Source organism: Salvia hispanica, chromosome 3 (assembly GCF_023119035.1).
Source record: "Salvia hispanica cultivar TCC Black 2014 chromosome 3, UniMelb_Shisp_WGS_1.0, whole genome shotgun sequence".
Lineage (NCBI taxonomy): Eukaryota > Viridiplantae > Streptophyta > Magnoliopsida > Lamiales > Lamiaceae > Salvia > Salvia hispanica.
The window spans coordinates 41543812-41561944 of record NC_062967.1 but is presented as its reverse complement, the minus strand read 5'-3'; the positions used below and the strand labels follow the sequence as shown (position 1 = coordinate 41561944).

At 39.3% G+C, this 18133-nt stretch overlaps 4 protein-coding genes across 5 annotated transcripts; 3 read left to right on the top strand and 1 right to left on the bottom strand.

Annotated features, from left to right (window-relative positions):
- Nucleotides 1-1427: 1427 nt before the first annotated feature.
- On the top strand, nt 1428-6699 carry LOC125211329 (far upstream element-binding protein 2-like). The gene is made up of 6 exons (XM_048111061.1): nt 1428-1795; nt 2497-2786; nt 3005-3097; nt 3168-3239; nt 3356-3472; nt 5550-6699. The coding sequence occupies exons 1-6, from the start codon at nt 1510-1512 to the stop codon at nt 6540-6542; spliced, it is 1851 nt and encodes a 616-aa protein (XP_047967018.1). The 5' UTR covers nt 1428-1509; the 3' UTR covers nt 6543-6699.
- Nucleotides 6700-6824: 125 nt separating this feature from the next.
- On the top strand, nt 6825-8572 carry LOC125211333. 2 transcript variants are annotated; one of them, XM_048111065.1, is made up of 3 exons: nt 6825-7571; nt 7781-7962; nt 8057-8572. In XM_048111065.1, exons 1-3 carry the CDS (start codon nt 7516-7518, stop codon nt 8401-8403), a joined length of 585 nt encoding a protein of 194 aa, XP_047967022.1. In that variant the 5' UTR covers nt 6825-7515; the 3' UTR covers nt 8404-8572. The 2 variants fall into 2 exon arrangements, with proteins under 2 accessions (XP_047967022.1, XP_047967023.1); XM_048111066.1 differs by having other exon boundaries at nt 7776-7962.
- On the bottom strand, nt 8568-12074 carry LOC125211330 (serine hydroxymethyltransferase 3, chloroplastic-like). Its single transcript, XM_048111062.1, has 12 exons — nt 11939-12074; nt 11274-11520; nt 10907-11102; nt 10633-10807; nt 10433-10550; nt 10235-10347; nt 10010-10132; nt 9750-9854; nt 9575-9661; nt 9372-9479; nt 9117-9189; nt 8568-9020 (listed from the first exon to the last, which is right to left on the bottom strand). The coding sequence occupies exons 2-12, from the start codon at nt 11488-11490 to the stop codon at nt 8746-8748; spliced, it is 1590 nt and encodes a 529-aa protein (XP_047967019.1). The 5' UTR covers nt 11491-11520; nt 11939-12074; the 3' UTR covers nt 8568-8745.
- Nucleotides 12075-13444: 1370 nt separating this feature from the next.
- On the top strand, nt 13445-15952 carry LOC125211332. The gene is made up of 3 exons (XM_048111064.1): nt 13445-13780; nt 14777-14935; nt 15433-15952. Exons 1-3 carry the CDS (start codon nt 13499-13501, stop codon nt 15787-15789), a joined length of 798 nt encoding a protein of 265 aa, XP_047967021.1. The 5' UTR covers nt 13445-13498; the 3' UTR covers nt 15790-15952.
- Nucleotides 15953-18133: the final 2181 nt, after the last annotated feature.

The window sequence follows — 18133 nt, the reverse complement described above, 5'->3', positions numbered from 1 at the left end:
GAGGAGTTGGGGCTATCTCCGATCAGGGAGTCTCTCACTGAGATGCCACCGGCAGCAGGGAAGACGCGGAAGCAGGGGAAAGGGAAGGGCAAGGGCACTACCTCGTCCTCGCGTGCGGGGAACGAAGGTGGGGCGGGGGCCGAGAGGGGAGGAAGTTGGCGGGAGAAAGAGGACCATCTGGAGCATAGGTGAGTGCGTCGCGCTGGCGAAGGCCTGGATCAGTGTAGTCGATGATCCCTACATCGGGGCTAATCAGCATATCGACTGAATGTGGTGGCGCATTAGCCAAAGCTACATCGAATTCAAACCGCCAGGTGGGAAGCCTCACGATGGAGAGCAATGCCGGAAACATTGGGAGCGGCTGAGGAGGCAGCTCAACCAATTTGTCGGCATCTACCAAAACAACCTCCGCACGACAACCAGCGGCATGTCCGCCGATGATGTGAAGCTTCTGTCTCACCAGCAGTACCCCGACAGTGAATTGGGTTTCGGGGAATTCAAGTATTGGGAGGTGTATCTTATGGTGCAGACTTCCGCCAAGTTTAGTGCAGGTAATGAAGCTGGCTGGCCGAAGTAGACGAAGATAAACGCCTCCGGCGAGTACAGCAGCAGTGCCGGTTCCCACAAACTCCCCGACGCCGAGACAAAGTTCCCGACCCTCAATCGTCTTCCCGCCGCTGTCGCCCGGTTGGGCAAAAGACCGCGGATGGCTAGGGGAAGCGCCAGCGGGTCCCACGAGGTCCAATTGGAAGCTCCTTCCCTGGTCACTCCCGAGCTCAACCATCTCGCTCGTGTGCAGCTAACACAGAGCATGCTCGACACCATGGACAAGTGGCATGCAGTGACTGATCCCTTATACAAGATCATGTTGAAGGATGCCATCGACTATGAGGCGCGATTTGGGGATGGCATCCCTGCCCGGGACTGGCGACAGGGACGACGAGGAGTGAGACGGGGGCCGCATTTGTCGAAGCTTGAGGTTGTTTTTTTTTTAACTATGTATTTTTTTTAAAAATAATTATGTATGTTTTCTTTGAAATAAAGTGGTTGCATTTTTTCCATATTCGTGTCGAAATTTTAATTCCGTAAATTGTTTAATTTGGTGAATTTGTGAATTTTTATTATTGTGGATGTCCGTCGAGATGTCTTTGGGGATGTCTGCCATTGTGCAGTGGGAGGTCCTTATGATGTGGCAGAAGTTGTTTTTGGGAAGTACTTCGGGATGTCCGCCGGAATATCCGTCCCACTGTTTGGATGCTCTTAAAATTTAGAGATTATTTTTATTCAAATTTGAAAATTCAGTTATCAATTATTCACTTACTCTGAATTAAATATCGAAATAAGTGTTAAAGTGAGCCATAAAATCTTGCCACAACCTTTTTGTCTATTTTCCACCGTACACATATAAATGCACAATTATACGGTTATACCACCTCATCCCTAATTCTCTCTCTTCTGCCCAATCTAGGGTTTTTACGTCTCTCCTTCCCCCTCTAATTTCCGGCAGAAATGGCAGATGAGGCCGCTTACGCTACCGGAGGCGAATCGAACAAGCGCAAGTATGATGATTCCCCACCACCTGTGGGCCGCAGGTCGACGGGGTTCTCGTCGGCTCCCGATTCCGCCGCACCTCCGCCTTCGTACAGCAACGTTCCGCCGCCAATGAACGAGATCGAGCTCGCTAAACAGAAGGCGCAGGAGATAGCTGCGAGGCTTTTGAACAACGTCGACCCTTCGAAGAGAGCCAGAGTTGATAACGGAGCTGGCGCCGGTGGATATGATGCTGTTGATACAGGTTGGGGCTTTTTTTAGAATAAGCTTATATAGCATGATGTGTTTCTCTATCCCTCACATTCTCTTCTGCTCAGCTCTTATTGCTCTGGTGGAGTGTTTGTGCATTTGGTGCATATAGTGTACGAATTTTTTATGATCACTCAGTTCGATCGAGCTTGCACTTATAGTTTATGTATGGTGATTATTGAATTCCAAAATATTTGTTGGCATTGTTGCACAATTTTTTTATTAGTTTCTAACAATGATAATAGGCATCCTTTTTTTTTTTTTTACTTCTGTGTTTTTGGTAATATATGTTACTCGAGATTTTCATATTATTAATTGTGCAGTACTTGGCATCAGTGTGTAAACATGCAAAATATTGGAAATAGATGTACTCCCTCCGTCCGCCATTAGGAGTCCCATTCATGGGCGGCACAGGTTTTACGAAATGTTAAGAAAAGTGGGTGGAAAAAAGTTAGTGGAATAGGGGTCCCACTTGTATATATTAGTTTTAAATAAAATGTGAGTGAAATGAGCTCGTGGAAGGTGGGACCCTATTACCATTTATGGTAAAAGTGAACCGGGACTCTTATTCGCGAGCGGACTAAAATGGAAAAACGGGACTCCTATTCGCGGACGGAGGGAGTAGCTGTTATTGTGATTTTCTAAATGGCTGAGGATAATTGAGGGACGAAAATGTGTTATGTACTTTGGTTGTAGGTGTTAGCCACAAACATCCAGGTTTAGGTCTTGGTGGTCCAGCACAAAGTGCTTCATATGGTTACCCAGGTCCGAGCAAGAAAATTGATATTCCAAATGGAAGGGTTGGTGTGATAATTGGCAAAGGTGGCGAGACTATCAAGTACCTCCAACTACAGTCAGGAGCTAAGATTCAGGTCACCAGAGACATGGATGCAGATCCTAACTCTACTTCAAGAGCAGTTGAGCTCACAGGAACTCCTGATCAGATAGCCAAAGCAGAGCAATTGATCAATGATGTTCTTTCTGAGGTATATTCATGTTAGCAAGCTGTTTAATACTACCTGTTTGTGTGTTTGTCCGCCTTCTCTGCTTAAGGATGTTTTATTTTGACACCCTCATGTTAACTTTAATTCGGCTTCATATATCTGCTCTGTGGTCGTGGAAGTTTGAGAAAGCAATGTGCCAGGTCACCCATATTTTATTTGATGAATTATCTGTAGCAACAGTTTGCTTTTCAATGGGACAGGCTGATGCAGGTGGTTCTGGAATAGTCTCCCGGCGGTTGACTGGGCAGCAATCTGGGGCCGATCAATTTGTTATGATGATCCCTAATAATAAAGTATGGATGATGTTGTTGATTGGTTCTTATAATTATTTTGCCTGTAGTATTACAATGGATAAATTTTCAGGTGGGACTTGTTATTGGTAAAGGAGGTGAAACTATAAAAAGTATGCAAGCAACAACTGGAGCTCGTATCCAGGTAGGGTTGCCTGAACTATTTTACAAAATGCATTATGCTGATATTCGGTTTTCATAAAACTGCAACTTTCTGTATGAACTCATCATAATACCAAGGTACTTTCTCACATGCTACAGGTCATACCTCTTCATCTCCCCCCGGGTGATATGTCAAAGGAGAGGACAGTGCAAATTGAAGGAACTAGCGAACAAATTGAAGCTGCAAAACAGTTGGTTGAAGAAGTTACCAGTGAGGTTTGTTCAATGGTTGTCATTTATATGTTGTTTGTTATGTTTATGTATGGAAAAGAACTGTTTATACTTCCATAATGATATTCCTGAGTCTTTGGGTTTTGTCTGTGTACATTAACATGTCACCCAATATGTTATTGTTTAATATGATACCATGTTGGTTTTCTATATGATTGCATTCTTCTTGTGTTCGTTGAGATTTAAATTTCTTGGGTTTATCGTTGAGTCAAAGTCTGTTGTCAATTCACAATTAATTGAAGTCTTACATTTATTTCTTCGTCACTGTGTTGTTAATCAATGTTTTATTACCCTACTATACATCCATTATCAATTTAAAATGTATCTGACTTGTAAGGAGAAGATTACTCCTATTATTCTCTCCAGCCTTATATTATATTTCTGGCCATATCTCCAGCTGAATATATTTGAGATAAATTGCAATATATCCCGCCTGCCTTCCCTATTTTGCCAATTTTGGATATAGAGACTTACAGATCCTTTTGCCCCTGTCAAAAGGAATCTTGGATTGGCGAATTCAGCTTTTACTGCTCTTCATTCCATAAGGGAGAACTCTGTGGTACATGTTCTTATTTTTTTGGTTATGGCGCGGGTTGTAGTTCCTGGTTACTTTCCACTATAGTGTATGTAGTATCTCTGTAGTATTTTGGGTTTTATGAGCTCTTTAGGTATTATTTCCTCGATTTTGGTTACTTCCTGTTGTCTTTGTCAATAGCTAGATCAGTTTTTGAAATTTTTAAGGATGTTACCTATATCCTTCTTTTGATTCATTGCATATCGGATATCTGGTTTGTATGAGGCAGGTTTTGCACGGTTCGTCTCCATTAAGGTAACTAAGCAGCATATTAAGCTTCTCGTAAAATTGAGGATATTTAAACCTTTTGTAGTTAACCATATTTGGATGGTTAAACTTTTAACTAATATTCAGACTGCCACCTCTTTCATGTGCTGGATCATAGTACATCTTTTAGTTGATTCTCTTATTGGGGACTATAATAAAGGTTAGAAATTATTGGTGTTGCCTCAGCATGTGCTTTTATGATATTAAATCCATCCAGCATTAAATTGCTTTTTTATATTTGGGAGGATCTTCTCTCTATAAAAGCTTGGTGTTTGGTTATCACGGTGGAGGCATCAGATAAATATTGTACTAACTTGCGATAAGTCATTGTACTAACTTGTTTTCTGGTATATGATACCTGTGAGATTTGACTATGTCAGTATTTATGGACTTAATATTCTGTTGCTCCATTGTCATACAATCATATCTGTTTGTTTTTATATGTTCATGGGATTTCGCTTGAAGAAACTGTTCAAATAATTTGTTGTTGTGAGAATCTAACCTCTATCATATCGAACATGATTACAATTCTGTTGAAGGAACAGTATAATGTTATATTGCCCGCTGTGAGTTAGCTACTAGCTGTTTATTATATTGTTCTTATCCCCTACCCCAAGATGATTTGCTTATTGTACTTGATGAGGTAAAGTTGAAAATAATGATATAACATATCTTGCCATTTCTCCTATCCTGGTTCTATGTTAGTTTTTGATCAAAGCCTTTGAGTTGAGTTGCCAATATTGAGTAAATAATAGTAGAACATATTTCTCAGCTTCTCGTTTTACGGATGTCTCTATTGATTCTTCACCTAGTAACTGAATGGATAATCCTATGTTATTTAGATAAAGTTTTCCTTGTATATACTGGATTTTGCTGTGCACCTGTAGTTCTGCTATAGATGTATAGCATCTGCTATTTTGTTGTACCCATTCACTTCGAATAGGGAGAGGATGGGCTTCAGCAGGAGTTATCCAATAATACGACTCAACAAGTACGGTATGTAGGTGTCTAATCTTTGTCTTCATGCAACTCTCTACGAGTGTAGTGCTCAGTATATGAGGTTAATATGTTACTTGTTTGATCTTGTATATATATATGTTGATACATTACTTTGTGCCTCGCTTATCATTTTGAGTTATATGTTAATTTTTATCCATATATTGTTGCTAGTCTTGTTGAAAAATCAGTTCTAGGTTCATTTGTCATAACAATTTTGTGCAGAACCGCATGAGAGGTCAATCGATGTCTGGAGGGTATTCCCAGCAAGGTTATCAAGCTAGGCCACCTACTAACTGGGGACACTCAGGCCCAGCTGGGCAACAACCTGGTTATGGCTATGTCCAGCCTGGTGCATACCCTGGTCCACCACAATATGGCATGACTCAACCACCGTACTCCGGTTATCCTCCTCAAGCCGCATCCGGTGGGTATGGAGCTGGCTGGGATCAATCATCAACTGCTCCTCAAAATCAGCAAGCTGCTCAGGGAGGTGGCTATGATTATTACAACCAACACGCACCATCCCAGCAACAGCAAGCTCATGGGGGGCCTGCTGCCCCGACCGATGCTTCGGGATATGGCTACAGTCAGGCCGCCTACAGTCAAGGACAAGGCGGCTACGGCCAAGATGGTTATGGTGGTTATCATGCAGCTCAATCTGGCTACGGCCAGCAACAGCAGAATCCCAGTGCTGGATATGATCAACAGCAGCAAAGCTACAACTCTGCGTATCCAACACCCGATGGTCAAACTCAAGGCGACCCCAATCAAGCACCTGCGTCTGCGCAGTCATACAACGCCGGTGGTCAACCCAGCCCAAACCCAAATTATCCACATCAAGCTTCCAGCCAGCCCGGTTATGGAGCACAGAGTGGCTATGGGACCCAACCACCTTATGGAAACTATGCGACACCTCAGTCTCAAAAACAAGGCAGTCAGCCCACTGCATATGCACAGCCTCAGCAATCACCTAGTGCACAAGGTGGTGCATATGCTCAGCCTGGCTATCCTCGTTCTCAGCCCCCTCCTACCCAGGCTAGCTATGCTCATGCAGATTCAGGTGCCCAGCGACCTCCATCGTCCGGTTACCCAGCAGCAGCAGCTCAACCTGGCTACGGTCAACAGCAGCCCGCACAATATGGTAGTGCTTATGACGCCACCCCGCCTCAAGCGGCCCAATCCACTGGGGCTGCCAAAGCATCACCTCCCAGTTGATTGAGTAGAGTAGAGTCAAGACGTGTTTTTCATGCTCTTATATTGTTGTATTTGTTATGGCTCGTATGATATTGTGTTCTAATTAGGTTTCTAGTGTACAATGGATCCTTGTTTTTGTTTTACTGAGTTGCAACAACTGGAAATTGTGTTGAGCGCAGATTTCTCATCTTAGCTTTGTTTTTCAAATATTATTTGGATTTTCTAAGAAATTTGAGTGTATACACATTCACAGAAGTTTCTACATCAAGTTAGTAGTAGTAAATGAGATAAGGTATTTTGCAAATTTGTCTTAAAACAAGAATAAATCAACATAGTTTCTGCATATATTATGGCTTGTTTCTTAGTTGGACACATGTAGCAAATAGAATACTACAATGATATAATTATTGCTTCTAATGTTGTCTACTGCAGAAACACAAAAAACAAGCGCAAATGCAATAGAGTGCTTCGGGGGATACTCAAGTCTACAAAGACAAGCACAAGAAACATAGCAACAAAATTGCAGTGAACTTATCTGAATCGAATTGATGTTCTCTTCATCCTTGAATAAACGAAAATGGTCGATTCCTCACATCAATTCCACGAGGAGCAAAATAAGAAACTCTCCGAGGAGTTATAATTACCTGTTCTAGTTAAAAAAAATCCATAGGATCGTAAAAGAATCCATTAGTCCCTCATTTATAAGTAGTTCATCTGAGTGGTTACATACGCGATTCTTGAATGCAGATGTGACAAGGAGGGCGAAGATTGTATCAAAGATGAGTTCGATCACAAAATTCTTTTGTGCCTTGTCTAAGCTGAGGGGGTGGCATTGGAGTTGGATATAGCCAATGCAGAAGGCAGGCCTTCGAACAGGGACGCAAATGAAATGACTGATTCAAGAGCCACTTCTCTATACTCCATGAGTTCTATTGTGCTTGCTCACAAAACTGAAACTTGACGGCATAGCCACTAGATTTTAGATGAAGCAGTGATGGAGAGAGACATTTTTCAGGGGAAGCAACTAATAATGATCTTAGATAGTGTTAGGTATCATTCCAAGGCTATTATTACAATCTACTGTATTAACCTAGTTTTTCTTTTGTATTTTAAGTCAGTTTCTGATTTTTTTTTGTTAAATGATTCTCATTGTGTCATGCCATACAATGTATGATCATTTCCAGTTGCTCATGCATTACTAGGAAGAAAAAACATGATGCAAATCACCTTGATGCACTTTTATGTGATTATTAGGACAGTGGAGAATCTATGAAGTTGGAAGCGAGAAATGAGCTGAGCAAAGGAGACACTCGTGCACAGACCGTGTCTAGCTCCCCAGCCAACCACATGCCCGTGCAAGGACTTGAGTCTCTGCCACCAATTCAGCTAGTAAGACACGGCCCGTGTGCAACAAACCAGAGAGGCAGGACACATGGCCCGTGTGTGGTCTCGTCACTAGTACACGGGCCTTTAGGAAATTGGCTGATCAGCAGCTTCAATCTTATTTGCTATTGATGGTATAATTATATTTGAAGGTGGAAGCAAGCAGGGAAGCCAAGTACAGCAGAGAGGAAACAAGCAAAGAAGAAAGGCAGAGAAACGTTTTCCATTAACGAGCGCATTTCAAATTAGTTGGTTATTCCATCAGCTTCAGTTGGGGCTGTTCCTGAGCAACCTCCTGATTATGCACAACTACACGAAGGGAGAGGGCATCCGCAACACGACAGAGTACATGGTGGAAGTGGCGATGGCGGGCCTTGAGGTGGACCCTAACATCTTCCTCGAGATCCACTTCCCAAATGCCAAGGTGCCTAAACAATGCCAGGAGACAGAACACGACCCGCCGGATGCTAGCACTGTCCACGCTCAGCAAGCAACATGAGCCTAGTGGAAGGCTCGATCGATCTTGGCCACGTTGGCTTTAGGCATGTCAGTCACAACGTGAACTCACTCCTCTAAGAGGAATTCTCAATCATTTCGAGGAATTCTCAATAAGAGGAATTTTGTGTTCGTGCGTGCGTGTGTGTGTGAGAGAGAGAGAGAGAGTGCATGACTATCACAAATTTTGGATAAAGATGAAGAACACAATGTAGCTTCGAGAATTACAACATTCAAAGCAACAAAACCGTGGAGTTGTTTCACTGTCTGATCAAATGAAAATCAAGAAAAAGACCTAATTTAGAAAAGGGCAAAGTGAGGAGTACAATATATGCCTCATTTATGTTCACAGGCCAGGAATGGGGAATTGAGTTGTCAGTGCCTCGACTCTTCTTTGCAGATCCGACACCCGGCTGGCCAATGGGAAGCTCGGAGAAGTCACAAATTTCATGAAATCTTGGAGCTTGGTGCCTGAAGCGGACTTCTTTGCTTCCAGAGTGATCTGCACGCCTTCGTGGATGAAGTCTGCTACTGAAACAAACTCATTTTCACTGAATCCCCGGGTAGTCATGGCAGGTGAACCTATACGTATGCCACCCGGCACTAGTGCACTTTTGTCACCTGTATAGGGAGACAAGGGAGTAAGTAACAGACTTTAAAAAAAGTAAAGGAACAGATACAGTAGCTTGATACAAGAAGTCGAAACTGTACACTTACCGGGTACGGAGTTTTTGTTGAGGGTAATAGATGCCATGTCAAGAATTTTCTCCACTCTAGCACCATCAATGCCCTATTCGAACAACGATGTATTAATATAACAGCCTACTGCTTAAAGCCTTAAACTAAAGTGGAAATTTAGAAAAACTTGGTCAACTACTAGAACATGTGATCGAGGTGATTAATTGGAGATGACTCAAGTTGCGTGTCAAAGGGCATAATACTAAAGGAGAAAGATGGAAGTTTCATGCTTACTAAGGGACGGAGATCCACAAGAACCAGATGGTTATCACTCCCTCCAGAAACCAATTTGTATCCCAACTCTGTTAATCGAGATGCTAGAGCTCTGCAGTTCGAGACCACCTGTGGGGGAATATCAGTATCAAAATGTGCAAGCCTTTTGCTGACTACGATTATTAACTTTTACTACTATTATTAATATAACTCCAAGTGCATACCTTGCTTTGATAAGCCTTGAATTCTGGAGATTTTGCATGCTTCAGACAAACAGCAAGGCCCCCAATTGTATGATTATGTGGACCTCCCTGCCCAAATTTACAAGTGGATCGTTAGACCAAGAAAAGATTGATATCCAGTAACACAATGACCAACAAAGCCAGACTATTCACAGACCTGCAATCCTGGAAAAACGGCATTGTTAATTGCAGTTTCTAGATCAACTCCCAGAACAGGTTCCTTCTTGAAAAAGATCATGCCACCTCGAGGACCCCTGAGAGACTAGAGAAATGGAAAATAAACAATTAAATGAAAGCCTACTCAAGTTAATGCGGCACTGTGGCAGCGTATAAGCTCAGTAGATGTGATTAAGACAATGTGTCCAATTTTCTGGGTCAAAGCTTGTACAACAAGACGAGATAAGAATCGACATTAACCTTGTGCGTTGTTGTTGTTACAATGTCACAGAACTCAAAAGGATTAGCTACAACAGACGCAGAAACAAGCCCACTGATATGAGCCATATCCATCATAAGGAAAGCACCTGCAGCATCTGCAATCTTCAAGTTGAATCAAGAAAAATAGTAGATGTTAATACCATCAAGCAGACAAGAAGAGGTAATATAATAGAATATCTGAATCATTTACATGGGAATTTGTACCTTTCTCATGCGAGGATAGTCAAAATCTCGAGGATAAGCACTAGCACCTGCAATAATAAGCTTTGGACGGAAGAGGGCAGCTGTTTTCTCAAGCATATCATAGTCAACAAGGCCTATGTAAACAAAATTTCAAAGCTGTAGTTAATATGTGAAAAGTGATCAGCCCTAGACCATACTAACGAAAGAAAATAAGAAGACCTGTAGTCTCATCCAATCGATAGGGCATTGATTCAAAATATATCGAGGTTCCAGAAACCCGTCTCTTGGCAGTCATGAAACCATGTGACAAGTGTCCACCATGCGGTAAATCCAATCCCTGATGTCAATTCAAAACCATCAGAGTAATTGTTAGCTCTAAATGCATGAAAAGCAGAGCAAAGTGCCTGAATCTCATTTACCATAATACGGTCATGTGGGTTAAGAACCGCTGTGTAGACCTCAAAATTAGCAGGTGAACCAGACAACGGCTGGACATTCACACCCCATTTATTTCCATCCAAGTTAAAAGCTTCCAGAGCCCTCTCTTGACAAAGAGTCTCTAGTTCATCAATGAACTCATTGCCACCATAATATCTGAAGCAAAATATGATCTCATAAGTCGAATACAAGCAGAATGCTAAACAATGCGAAAGTGTAAGTTGAACTCCCCTTATAATTAAATTCTAATCATACCTTTTTCCAGGTAACCCCTCAGAGTACTTGTTAGTGAGGCAAGAACCAACTGCTTCCATCACAGCTCGAGAAGTAAAATTCTCTGAAGCAATAAGTTCCAAGCTTCTAAATTGACGATTCTTCTCCTTGTTAATAATGCTGCGAATCTCTGGATCAACTTCTTCCAAGCCATTGTCCACAAAGCTGCTCCCAGCTCCTAATCATTTCAATTTCCAAACCACAAGAGGAAACAATTAGTTTGTTCAATCACTTTACAAAGCATAACAATTGAGATGCAATCCATCACAACAACACGTGCAGATACAAGAGAACGGAAGGAAAATGATGATTCCAATTTCCACAGTATCTTGTTCTACAAAAGCAATACCTCCAATTTCAGGTACAGGAACAGATGCAGAAGAGGGCGGCCTCCCAGTGACTAAGCTCCCTTCAAGTTGTGATGATCTACAAGGCTTGAACGAACTCATTCTAACATGACTCGGGCTTCCAATGGTACCCGTCCAGTTAGAAGGGAATGCTGATATCTTGGTTCCAACGGGCTGCTGAATGGAATTCATGATTGCAGAGCCACCACAAACCTGCATACTCTCTCTCCCACAGCAGTGAAATTTTTCCTAATTCAAATGAAATATTCCATCAAGAAGACAATTGTTTCAAAGGCCTCAGTATAACCTCAGCTACCTAACATCAACGTTTACGTGTACAATTATTTCATATTAACACAATAGTTTGTCTTCAATTCTCTGAATTAAAGTCTCAATCCAATCCAATCAATCACAATAACAATAAGCATATTCATTTCAAAGAAGATAAAATACTAGTACTCCTTTTTAAAAAAAGTTAAGATGCCGACCAGCTCAAAATCAGCAGAGTATAAACGTTCAACTCTCGAAGCTAACAGAATCAATAACCCGAGGAAAATAAATGAAAATGTAAACAAAGCCAAAACCTTCAATCGTCTTGCTTCAGATAAACGAAAACAGCTAAAGAAATAATATAAACAACGAAAATTTAGAAAAACGAAAATAATACTTATTGAGCTAGGCAGCAATATCTCCTTGTTGTATCGAGACAGAAATGATTCAGTCTCTGATTATGCAAGTGTGAGTGACGAAATAAAACCTAGGCGCTGCGTAGTTAAAAGCGCGCGCCGCTCAAAAGTTATTTGGTGTATTAATTATTTACACTTCATTAGTACTCCTATTACATTTTGTAAGGATCAAATAATTTATTCCATCAGTCCGTCTTAAGAGAATATGCACTTTAGATTCGACATTTTTAATATAAATTTGATAATTTAAGAGAAAGGTAGAGAGAAAAAGTACTTAAAGTATTACTCCATCTGTCCTAAAACGCTTTACTTTTTGGGTTGTCCTATTAAAAATAAAATGTTTCTTAAAATAGAAATAAATTTATCTCTACTTTTCTCTCTCTCTTACTTTACTGTTTCTTCTTTAACTAACAAAACAACACTACATAAAATCATATGTCGAAAAGCAAACGTTTCATATTTATTGGACGGAGGGAGTATTTTTTAAGGATCAAATAATTTATTTCGTCTGTTCGTCCTAAGAGAATATGCACTTTAGATTCGACACTTTTAATATAAAATTGATAATTTAAGAGAGAGGTAAAGAGAAAAAGTACTTAAAGCATTATTAGTGCAGAATGAGTCTCATCTTGTTATAAAGAATTTATTTTTAGAATTAGAAAGTAAATATTCTTAGAGCATCCCCATCCGTGCTCTTAAATAAGAGCACGGAGGTGGGCCCGGACCCACTTTTACTCCTTGTCCTTAGGCAAGAGCACGACACCCACATCCGTGCTCTTCCGCAAGGACAAGCTCAAGGGTCCTACTATTCTATTATTTAATTTAAATACTTTAATTACTAAAAACATTTCTACAATTAAAAAATATATTAAAATATAAAAATTACATAATTAAATCCTAAAAAATAAAAAGTACATAATTAAAATTCTAAAAAATAAAAGTACATAATTAAAAAGTGAATTTTGGGGTGAAAATTTGAAAAATAAATTAAAAGTGTGTAGAAAACGGATATAATTTATTGAGAAGTGGGAAAATATTTTTTTATAATTAAAAAATGATTTTTTAAATTAAATTCAAATTTTTTAAAAAAATTACAAAAAGAAACGAAATTGCCGTTGGCCAATCGTGTGCCGCCATGTAAGGCTGCTCAGCGGCACGGACGTGCTCTTAGCTAAGAGCAGCGCCGTGCCGCTGGCACGGACGGACAACTCGCAGCGGCAGACGGACGAGCTCGTGCTCAGCGGCACGGACGGACGCCACCGCTGTGGATGCTCTTATGAGACGGACTAAAAAAAAAAGATTACTGTTCTAAAATTTGTCATGTTTTAATTTGAAAAATCTTAGAAAATATAATTGAAAAAATTAGTTGTAGGAGTATGAGATTTATTATAAAATTGATAAAAAAAAAAATGAAATGTGATAAATTACGTAGAAGAAATGAAATTGAAAATAAGTGACGAAACTTTGACAATGCTAAATTAAAACAAGCCCCTAAATTCAGCATAAAAAACCCAGAAATTAACCAGAAACTCCAGCGAGAAATGGAGGTCGCAGAGGTCAGGAGCTCAAATCCACAGCCTGCTGTTCACGGCGGTGGCGGATACACTCTCCCCGCAGTCCGATTCTCAAACGAGGACATACTATTTTGCATTGATGTCGGTCGCGAAACGTTGGCGGAGATGAAGGTGAACGGGCCCAACGGTCGCCCCTACACCCGATTGGAGTCCATAAAGCAGGCAATTATGCTATTCGTCCACTCCAAGCTCACCATCAATCCCGATCACCGCTTCGCATTCTCCGCCCTCGGCAAATCCACCTATTGGGTACCATTTCTGTGCCCTTTTCAGTTATAATTAGTTGATTAATTACTGCGCTGTAGTCGATTTTAGGGTTAAATTGATTCTGTTGGTAGGAAATTGGAAGCTGCACTGCAACTTTCACCTGTTAGCTTAGTTGGTGAGAGTTCACATTGAAGCATAACCTACGTATCACTTGAATTAGTGCCTGATTACCTTTGTTATGGTGAAAAATTACGTATTATTCTGAATTGCAGAAGAGCAACGGTTATGATTCTTTTTTGAGCTAACAGGTTTTAGGATTGGGATTTTTTTTGTGTGTGTTTGCTATCTGGTGCTAAGGCTGTATGTATACTGAGTCTATGATGTGTATCACGAATTTATAAGATAACAATGCTGCGCATTTGGTGTGAATGTGTGCTGCACAGCTTTAGATGCTGGGGATGTTCACAATGCTTTTACTTAACCCACCAATAAGATATTTTCAGATGCATTCTAACTTCTAAGTCTCTGCGTATAGGCTGTGCAAAATTTTGTGGTGGTGTGTATGCATTTTTCTCTGTTTGAGTGGAATGGTTGTCACATTGATGAGAATCGCACAACTGTGGTAGTGGTTGTGATCCATGTATGCTAGAAATCTGTGTGTTATCAGTTTTGAAAATGTTAAATGTACTGGGGCATAATTTACTCTGCCGGTATTTTTTTTCTTTTGATGGAAGATGAAATTTGCTGCACGATGCATGTGGATATAAGAGTGGCAGTTTGGGTTTAATGTTGGAATCAGGAGGGCAGGGTCATGATATAGATTGAAGTAACTTGAATATGAATCTTTGTTATCTGGTATATACGATCAAGATGTGATCATTCGAATAGGCATCCTTGATATTAGGTAGCTGAAATATCCAGCATGAATGCTATGGTCTTTGCTCTTTGACACGATTTGTCACTTGTTACAATTTTGTTATCTATGCTACTCTCTTGATCATATTTGCCTGATTTTGTCCTTTTTGCTTCATTGTGAAGCTTCGGAAAGAGTTCAGTAGTGAAGTTGATGCAGCACTTTCCGCTCTCCGAGGTCTCTCAGTGGATTCATCCACCAGCCATGCAGACCTCACTCAGCTTTTCAAAGTAGCAACACACGAAGCAAAAAAATCTCGTGCACAAAATCGGATATTCCGTGTGGTAAGTGACCATCATGAACTCACATTATCCTCATATCTTTATGACACTGAGCAATCCAACCATCTCCACCCTCCCCTCTTTCTTACTCTATGTCTGCCTGAAAATTTTCTGAAAGAGCATTTAGATTGCTGGAGTTGTGGGATCAGTTTTCCATAAACACTTATTATGCAGAAATGGTAGGATGATACTTCACAGGATACTACTAGCTGTCTTTGGAAAAGAAGTTTTGTAAGTGGTCCTCATTCTCAGTCATTTCTGACAAGTTTCAAGCATTATCAAATCTTTTCCATAAAAATATAAAATTTGGTCTCATTTCTGTTTCCTTCATGTTATTTTCTAAGGCGATATCTGTGTTCTCTGGTCTTTTTCTTCAATATTCACTTAAACCTAAATTGAACCTATTCTGGTCCGTGAATCATCTCCAAATTCTCATATTTCTTGCTTCTGTGTCTATTGCCACAATGCTTATGCATAATCTTTTGGCTTTCTTGTTTCAGATCTTGATCTACTGTAGGTCATCCATGCCGCCACAATCCCAGTTGCCTTCGTCTCTGAAGCTCTTCACCTTGGATGTGATGTACCTCCACGACAAACCTGGACCTGATAACTGTCCACAAGTGGTGTACGATACACTAGTTGACGCACTTGAGCGAATCAGTGAGTTCGAGGGCTACATCTTCGAGAGTGGTCAAGGACTGACGCGTGCCCTTTTCCGTAACATGAGTCAGCTGTTATGCCATCCTCAGCAGCGTTGTATTCAGGACGAGCTGGACCTACCCAAGTCTCTGGTGAAGAAGTCTCCTGCAGCTGATGCATCGCAAGGGGATGAAAACGCAGTTGTCTCCATCCAGTGATGCAGAAATGTAATTAATCAAGAATTCTAAGGTAACACTATATTTTGCCGTCAACTTGTCCTGTATGTTTCTGCACCAAAATGCTGTGATTTATCTTTCTGGATTTTGTTGTCAACTATGATGATGCAGCTCTAAATGAAGTAAATTTATGTAGTGTTTGTTAGATTCAGATTCTCAATCTCGTAAGATGCTCGAATCTAGCACAATGCCTTTTAGCTCCGGCTTCTCTATTGCATAATCGTGCTGATTGTGATATTACATAACCTCGATGCTCGAATCTAGCACAATGCCTTTTAGCTCCGGTTTCTCTATTACATAATCGTGCTGATTGTGAATTTGTGATATTACATAACCTCGATTGTGGACGTGAATATTCAGATAAGCATGAGCTGAATGCAACTCTTTTATGTCGAGGTTATGTAATAATAGCACAACACATATAATGAGACATTTAATGGTGAACATTCAAAAATGGCAATATGGAATATTTATTGGCAGACGGACGAACGAACGAATGGAGTAATGGCAAAGGCGGAAACAAAATACATTTATATATACTTTTATTTGCAGGCTACGATTAATTGATTTGGGCCTGTGTATATTTAATGGGTCTTATTTGTTATTGGGCCTGATTGTTACAAATGGGTTTTACACTATAAGCCTCTAATACCAAAAAAAACAAAGCAAATGAGCTTTTTAAACCAAAATAGCGAAATGAAACATTATATTGCAGTTGGATGGAAACATGGAGTAGATTATGTAAATAACTAAAAATGACGGAAATGAACATAAATATAATTAAATATTGATATTTGTTACGTAACTCAATCAAAACCAGTTCATTCAAGCTAAAAAGTTATGATGTAGAATCTCTATTATTTACCTTTTCCTTCATGAATGCAAATGAATATACTTTTTTTTTCCCTAGTCAGTTAGTTATTCCTTTTATAAACTAAAAGATGTGTGAAAATCTTAAATTGCGTCTTATAGGATTGTGATGGTGGAATTTTATGTCAAAATAAAATAGCCCCCATTGCAAATTGCAATAATCTCTGAGATAGTATACTTATTTATCAAAGTTTGGTTGGTAAAGTATTATAAAGGTTTTTATGCGTGTTAGCTCAAAGATTATGATAGGATGCTACTATTAGAAAATAAGGCGAAAACTGCTATGTGGTTGGTGGTGCTAAAATTGGTTTTGCATTTTTATTATATACAGTAGTATATTTTAAATTATTTGTGTTAGTGGCCTAACTAATTATTGCCAATAAAACCCAATTTTTTTTTTTAACATATTGACTGCATATAGAAAGCAAAAAAGATAGAATGGTTGTTGTATAATTGTCATGACCCCATTAATTAACATGTACTCCAACAAGCAATGGAAAACACCACTACTGATTTATGCCTCGTCTAATGTGTTTGTCTTTTATACTATATGATATATTAACAGTAATTATTAATTATGGAGGAGTGAGATTTAAACTTAATCATAACTTACCCATAAAATATTTTTTGGTAAAAAGAAAATATAACTTAATAATTGTATCAATATGAGTTTATTGAATTTACATTAATTATATGATTATATATCGAGTTTGTGTATTGTTGATACAGTAGATTGAATTATTGGGAAAACGGTTCGTAACAAATGAAAATTGATTATGTTCGTTGAAACAAAAACTTAACTATCAAATACATATATGTGGTGTAGAGTGTCAATTTATTAATCTACAACCGCTTCATAAATATCAAATACAAATTAAATCGCCACAAATTGCACATGATATCACATCTATAGCAATTAGCATGGTGTCATAGTAGCGATTGAGATAACATCTTCCATACATACCAATATACCATATTCATATCATCATGTTAATACACAGGAACCACGAAAATGACCAGTTTTTAACATATTAATGATCATACCCTTTTGTTAATATTTTGTGCACTATTAATTAAAATTCAAAATCTTTATCTTGTCAACTCATTTAGATTATATTTCTTGATTAATGCATTAAAATATTATTTGCATTTTGACGTGACCTTATATATATAATAAAATTGGTATTAGTACTAAACAATTCCATAAACTATACGAAAATAGTTTCAATCATCTGCAAATTATATAAAAATATATTTCGATCAAGAAAAAGTAGGATTAACAATATTCTAATATTCTCTTATTAAACGATTCCATAAACTATTCGAAAATAGTTTCAAATCATCTGCACATGATATAAACTAAATTTAAATCAAGAAAAAGTGGGATTAGCAATATTCTGATATTCTCTTAGTGCCATAAAATATTAAATATAATTGCTAGAATATTAGCAAACAA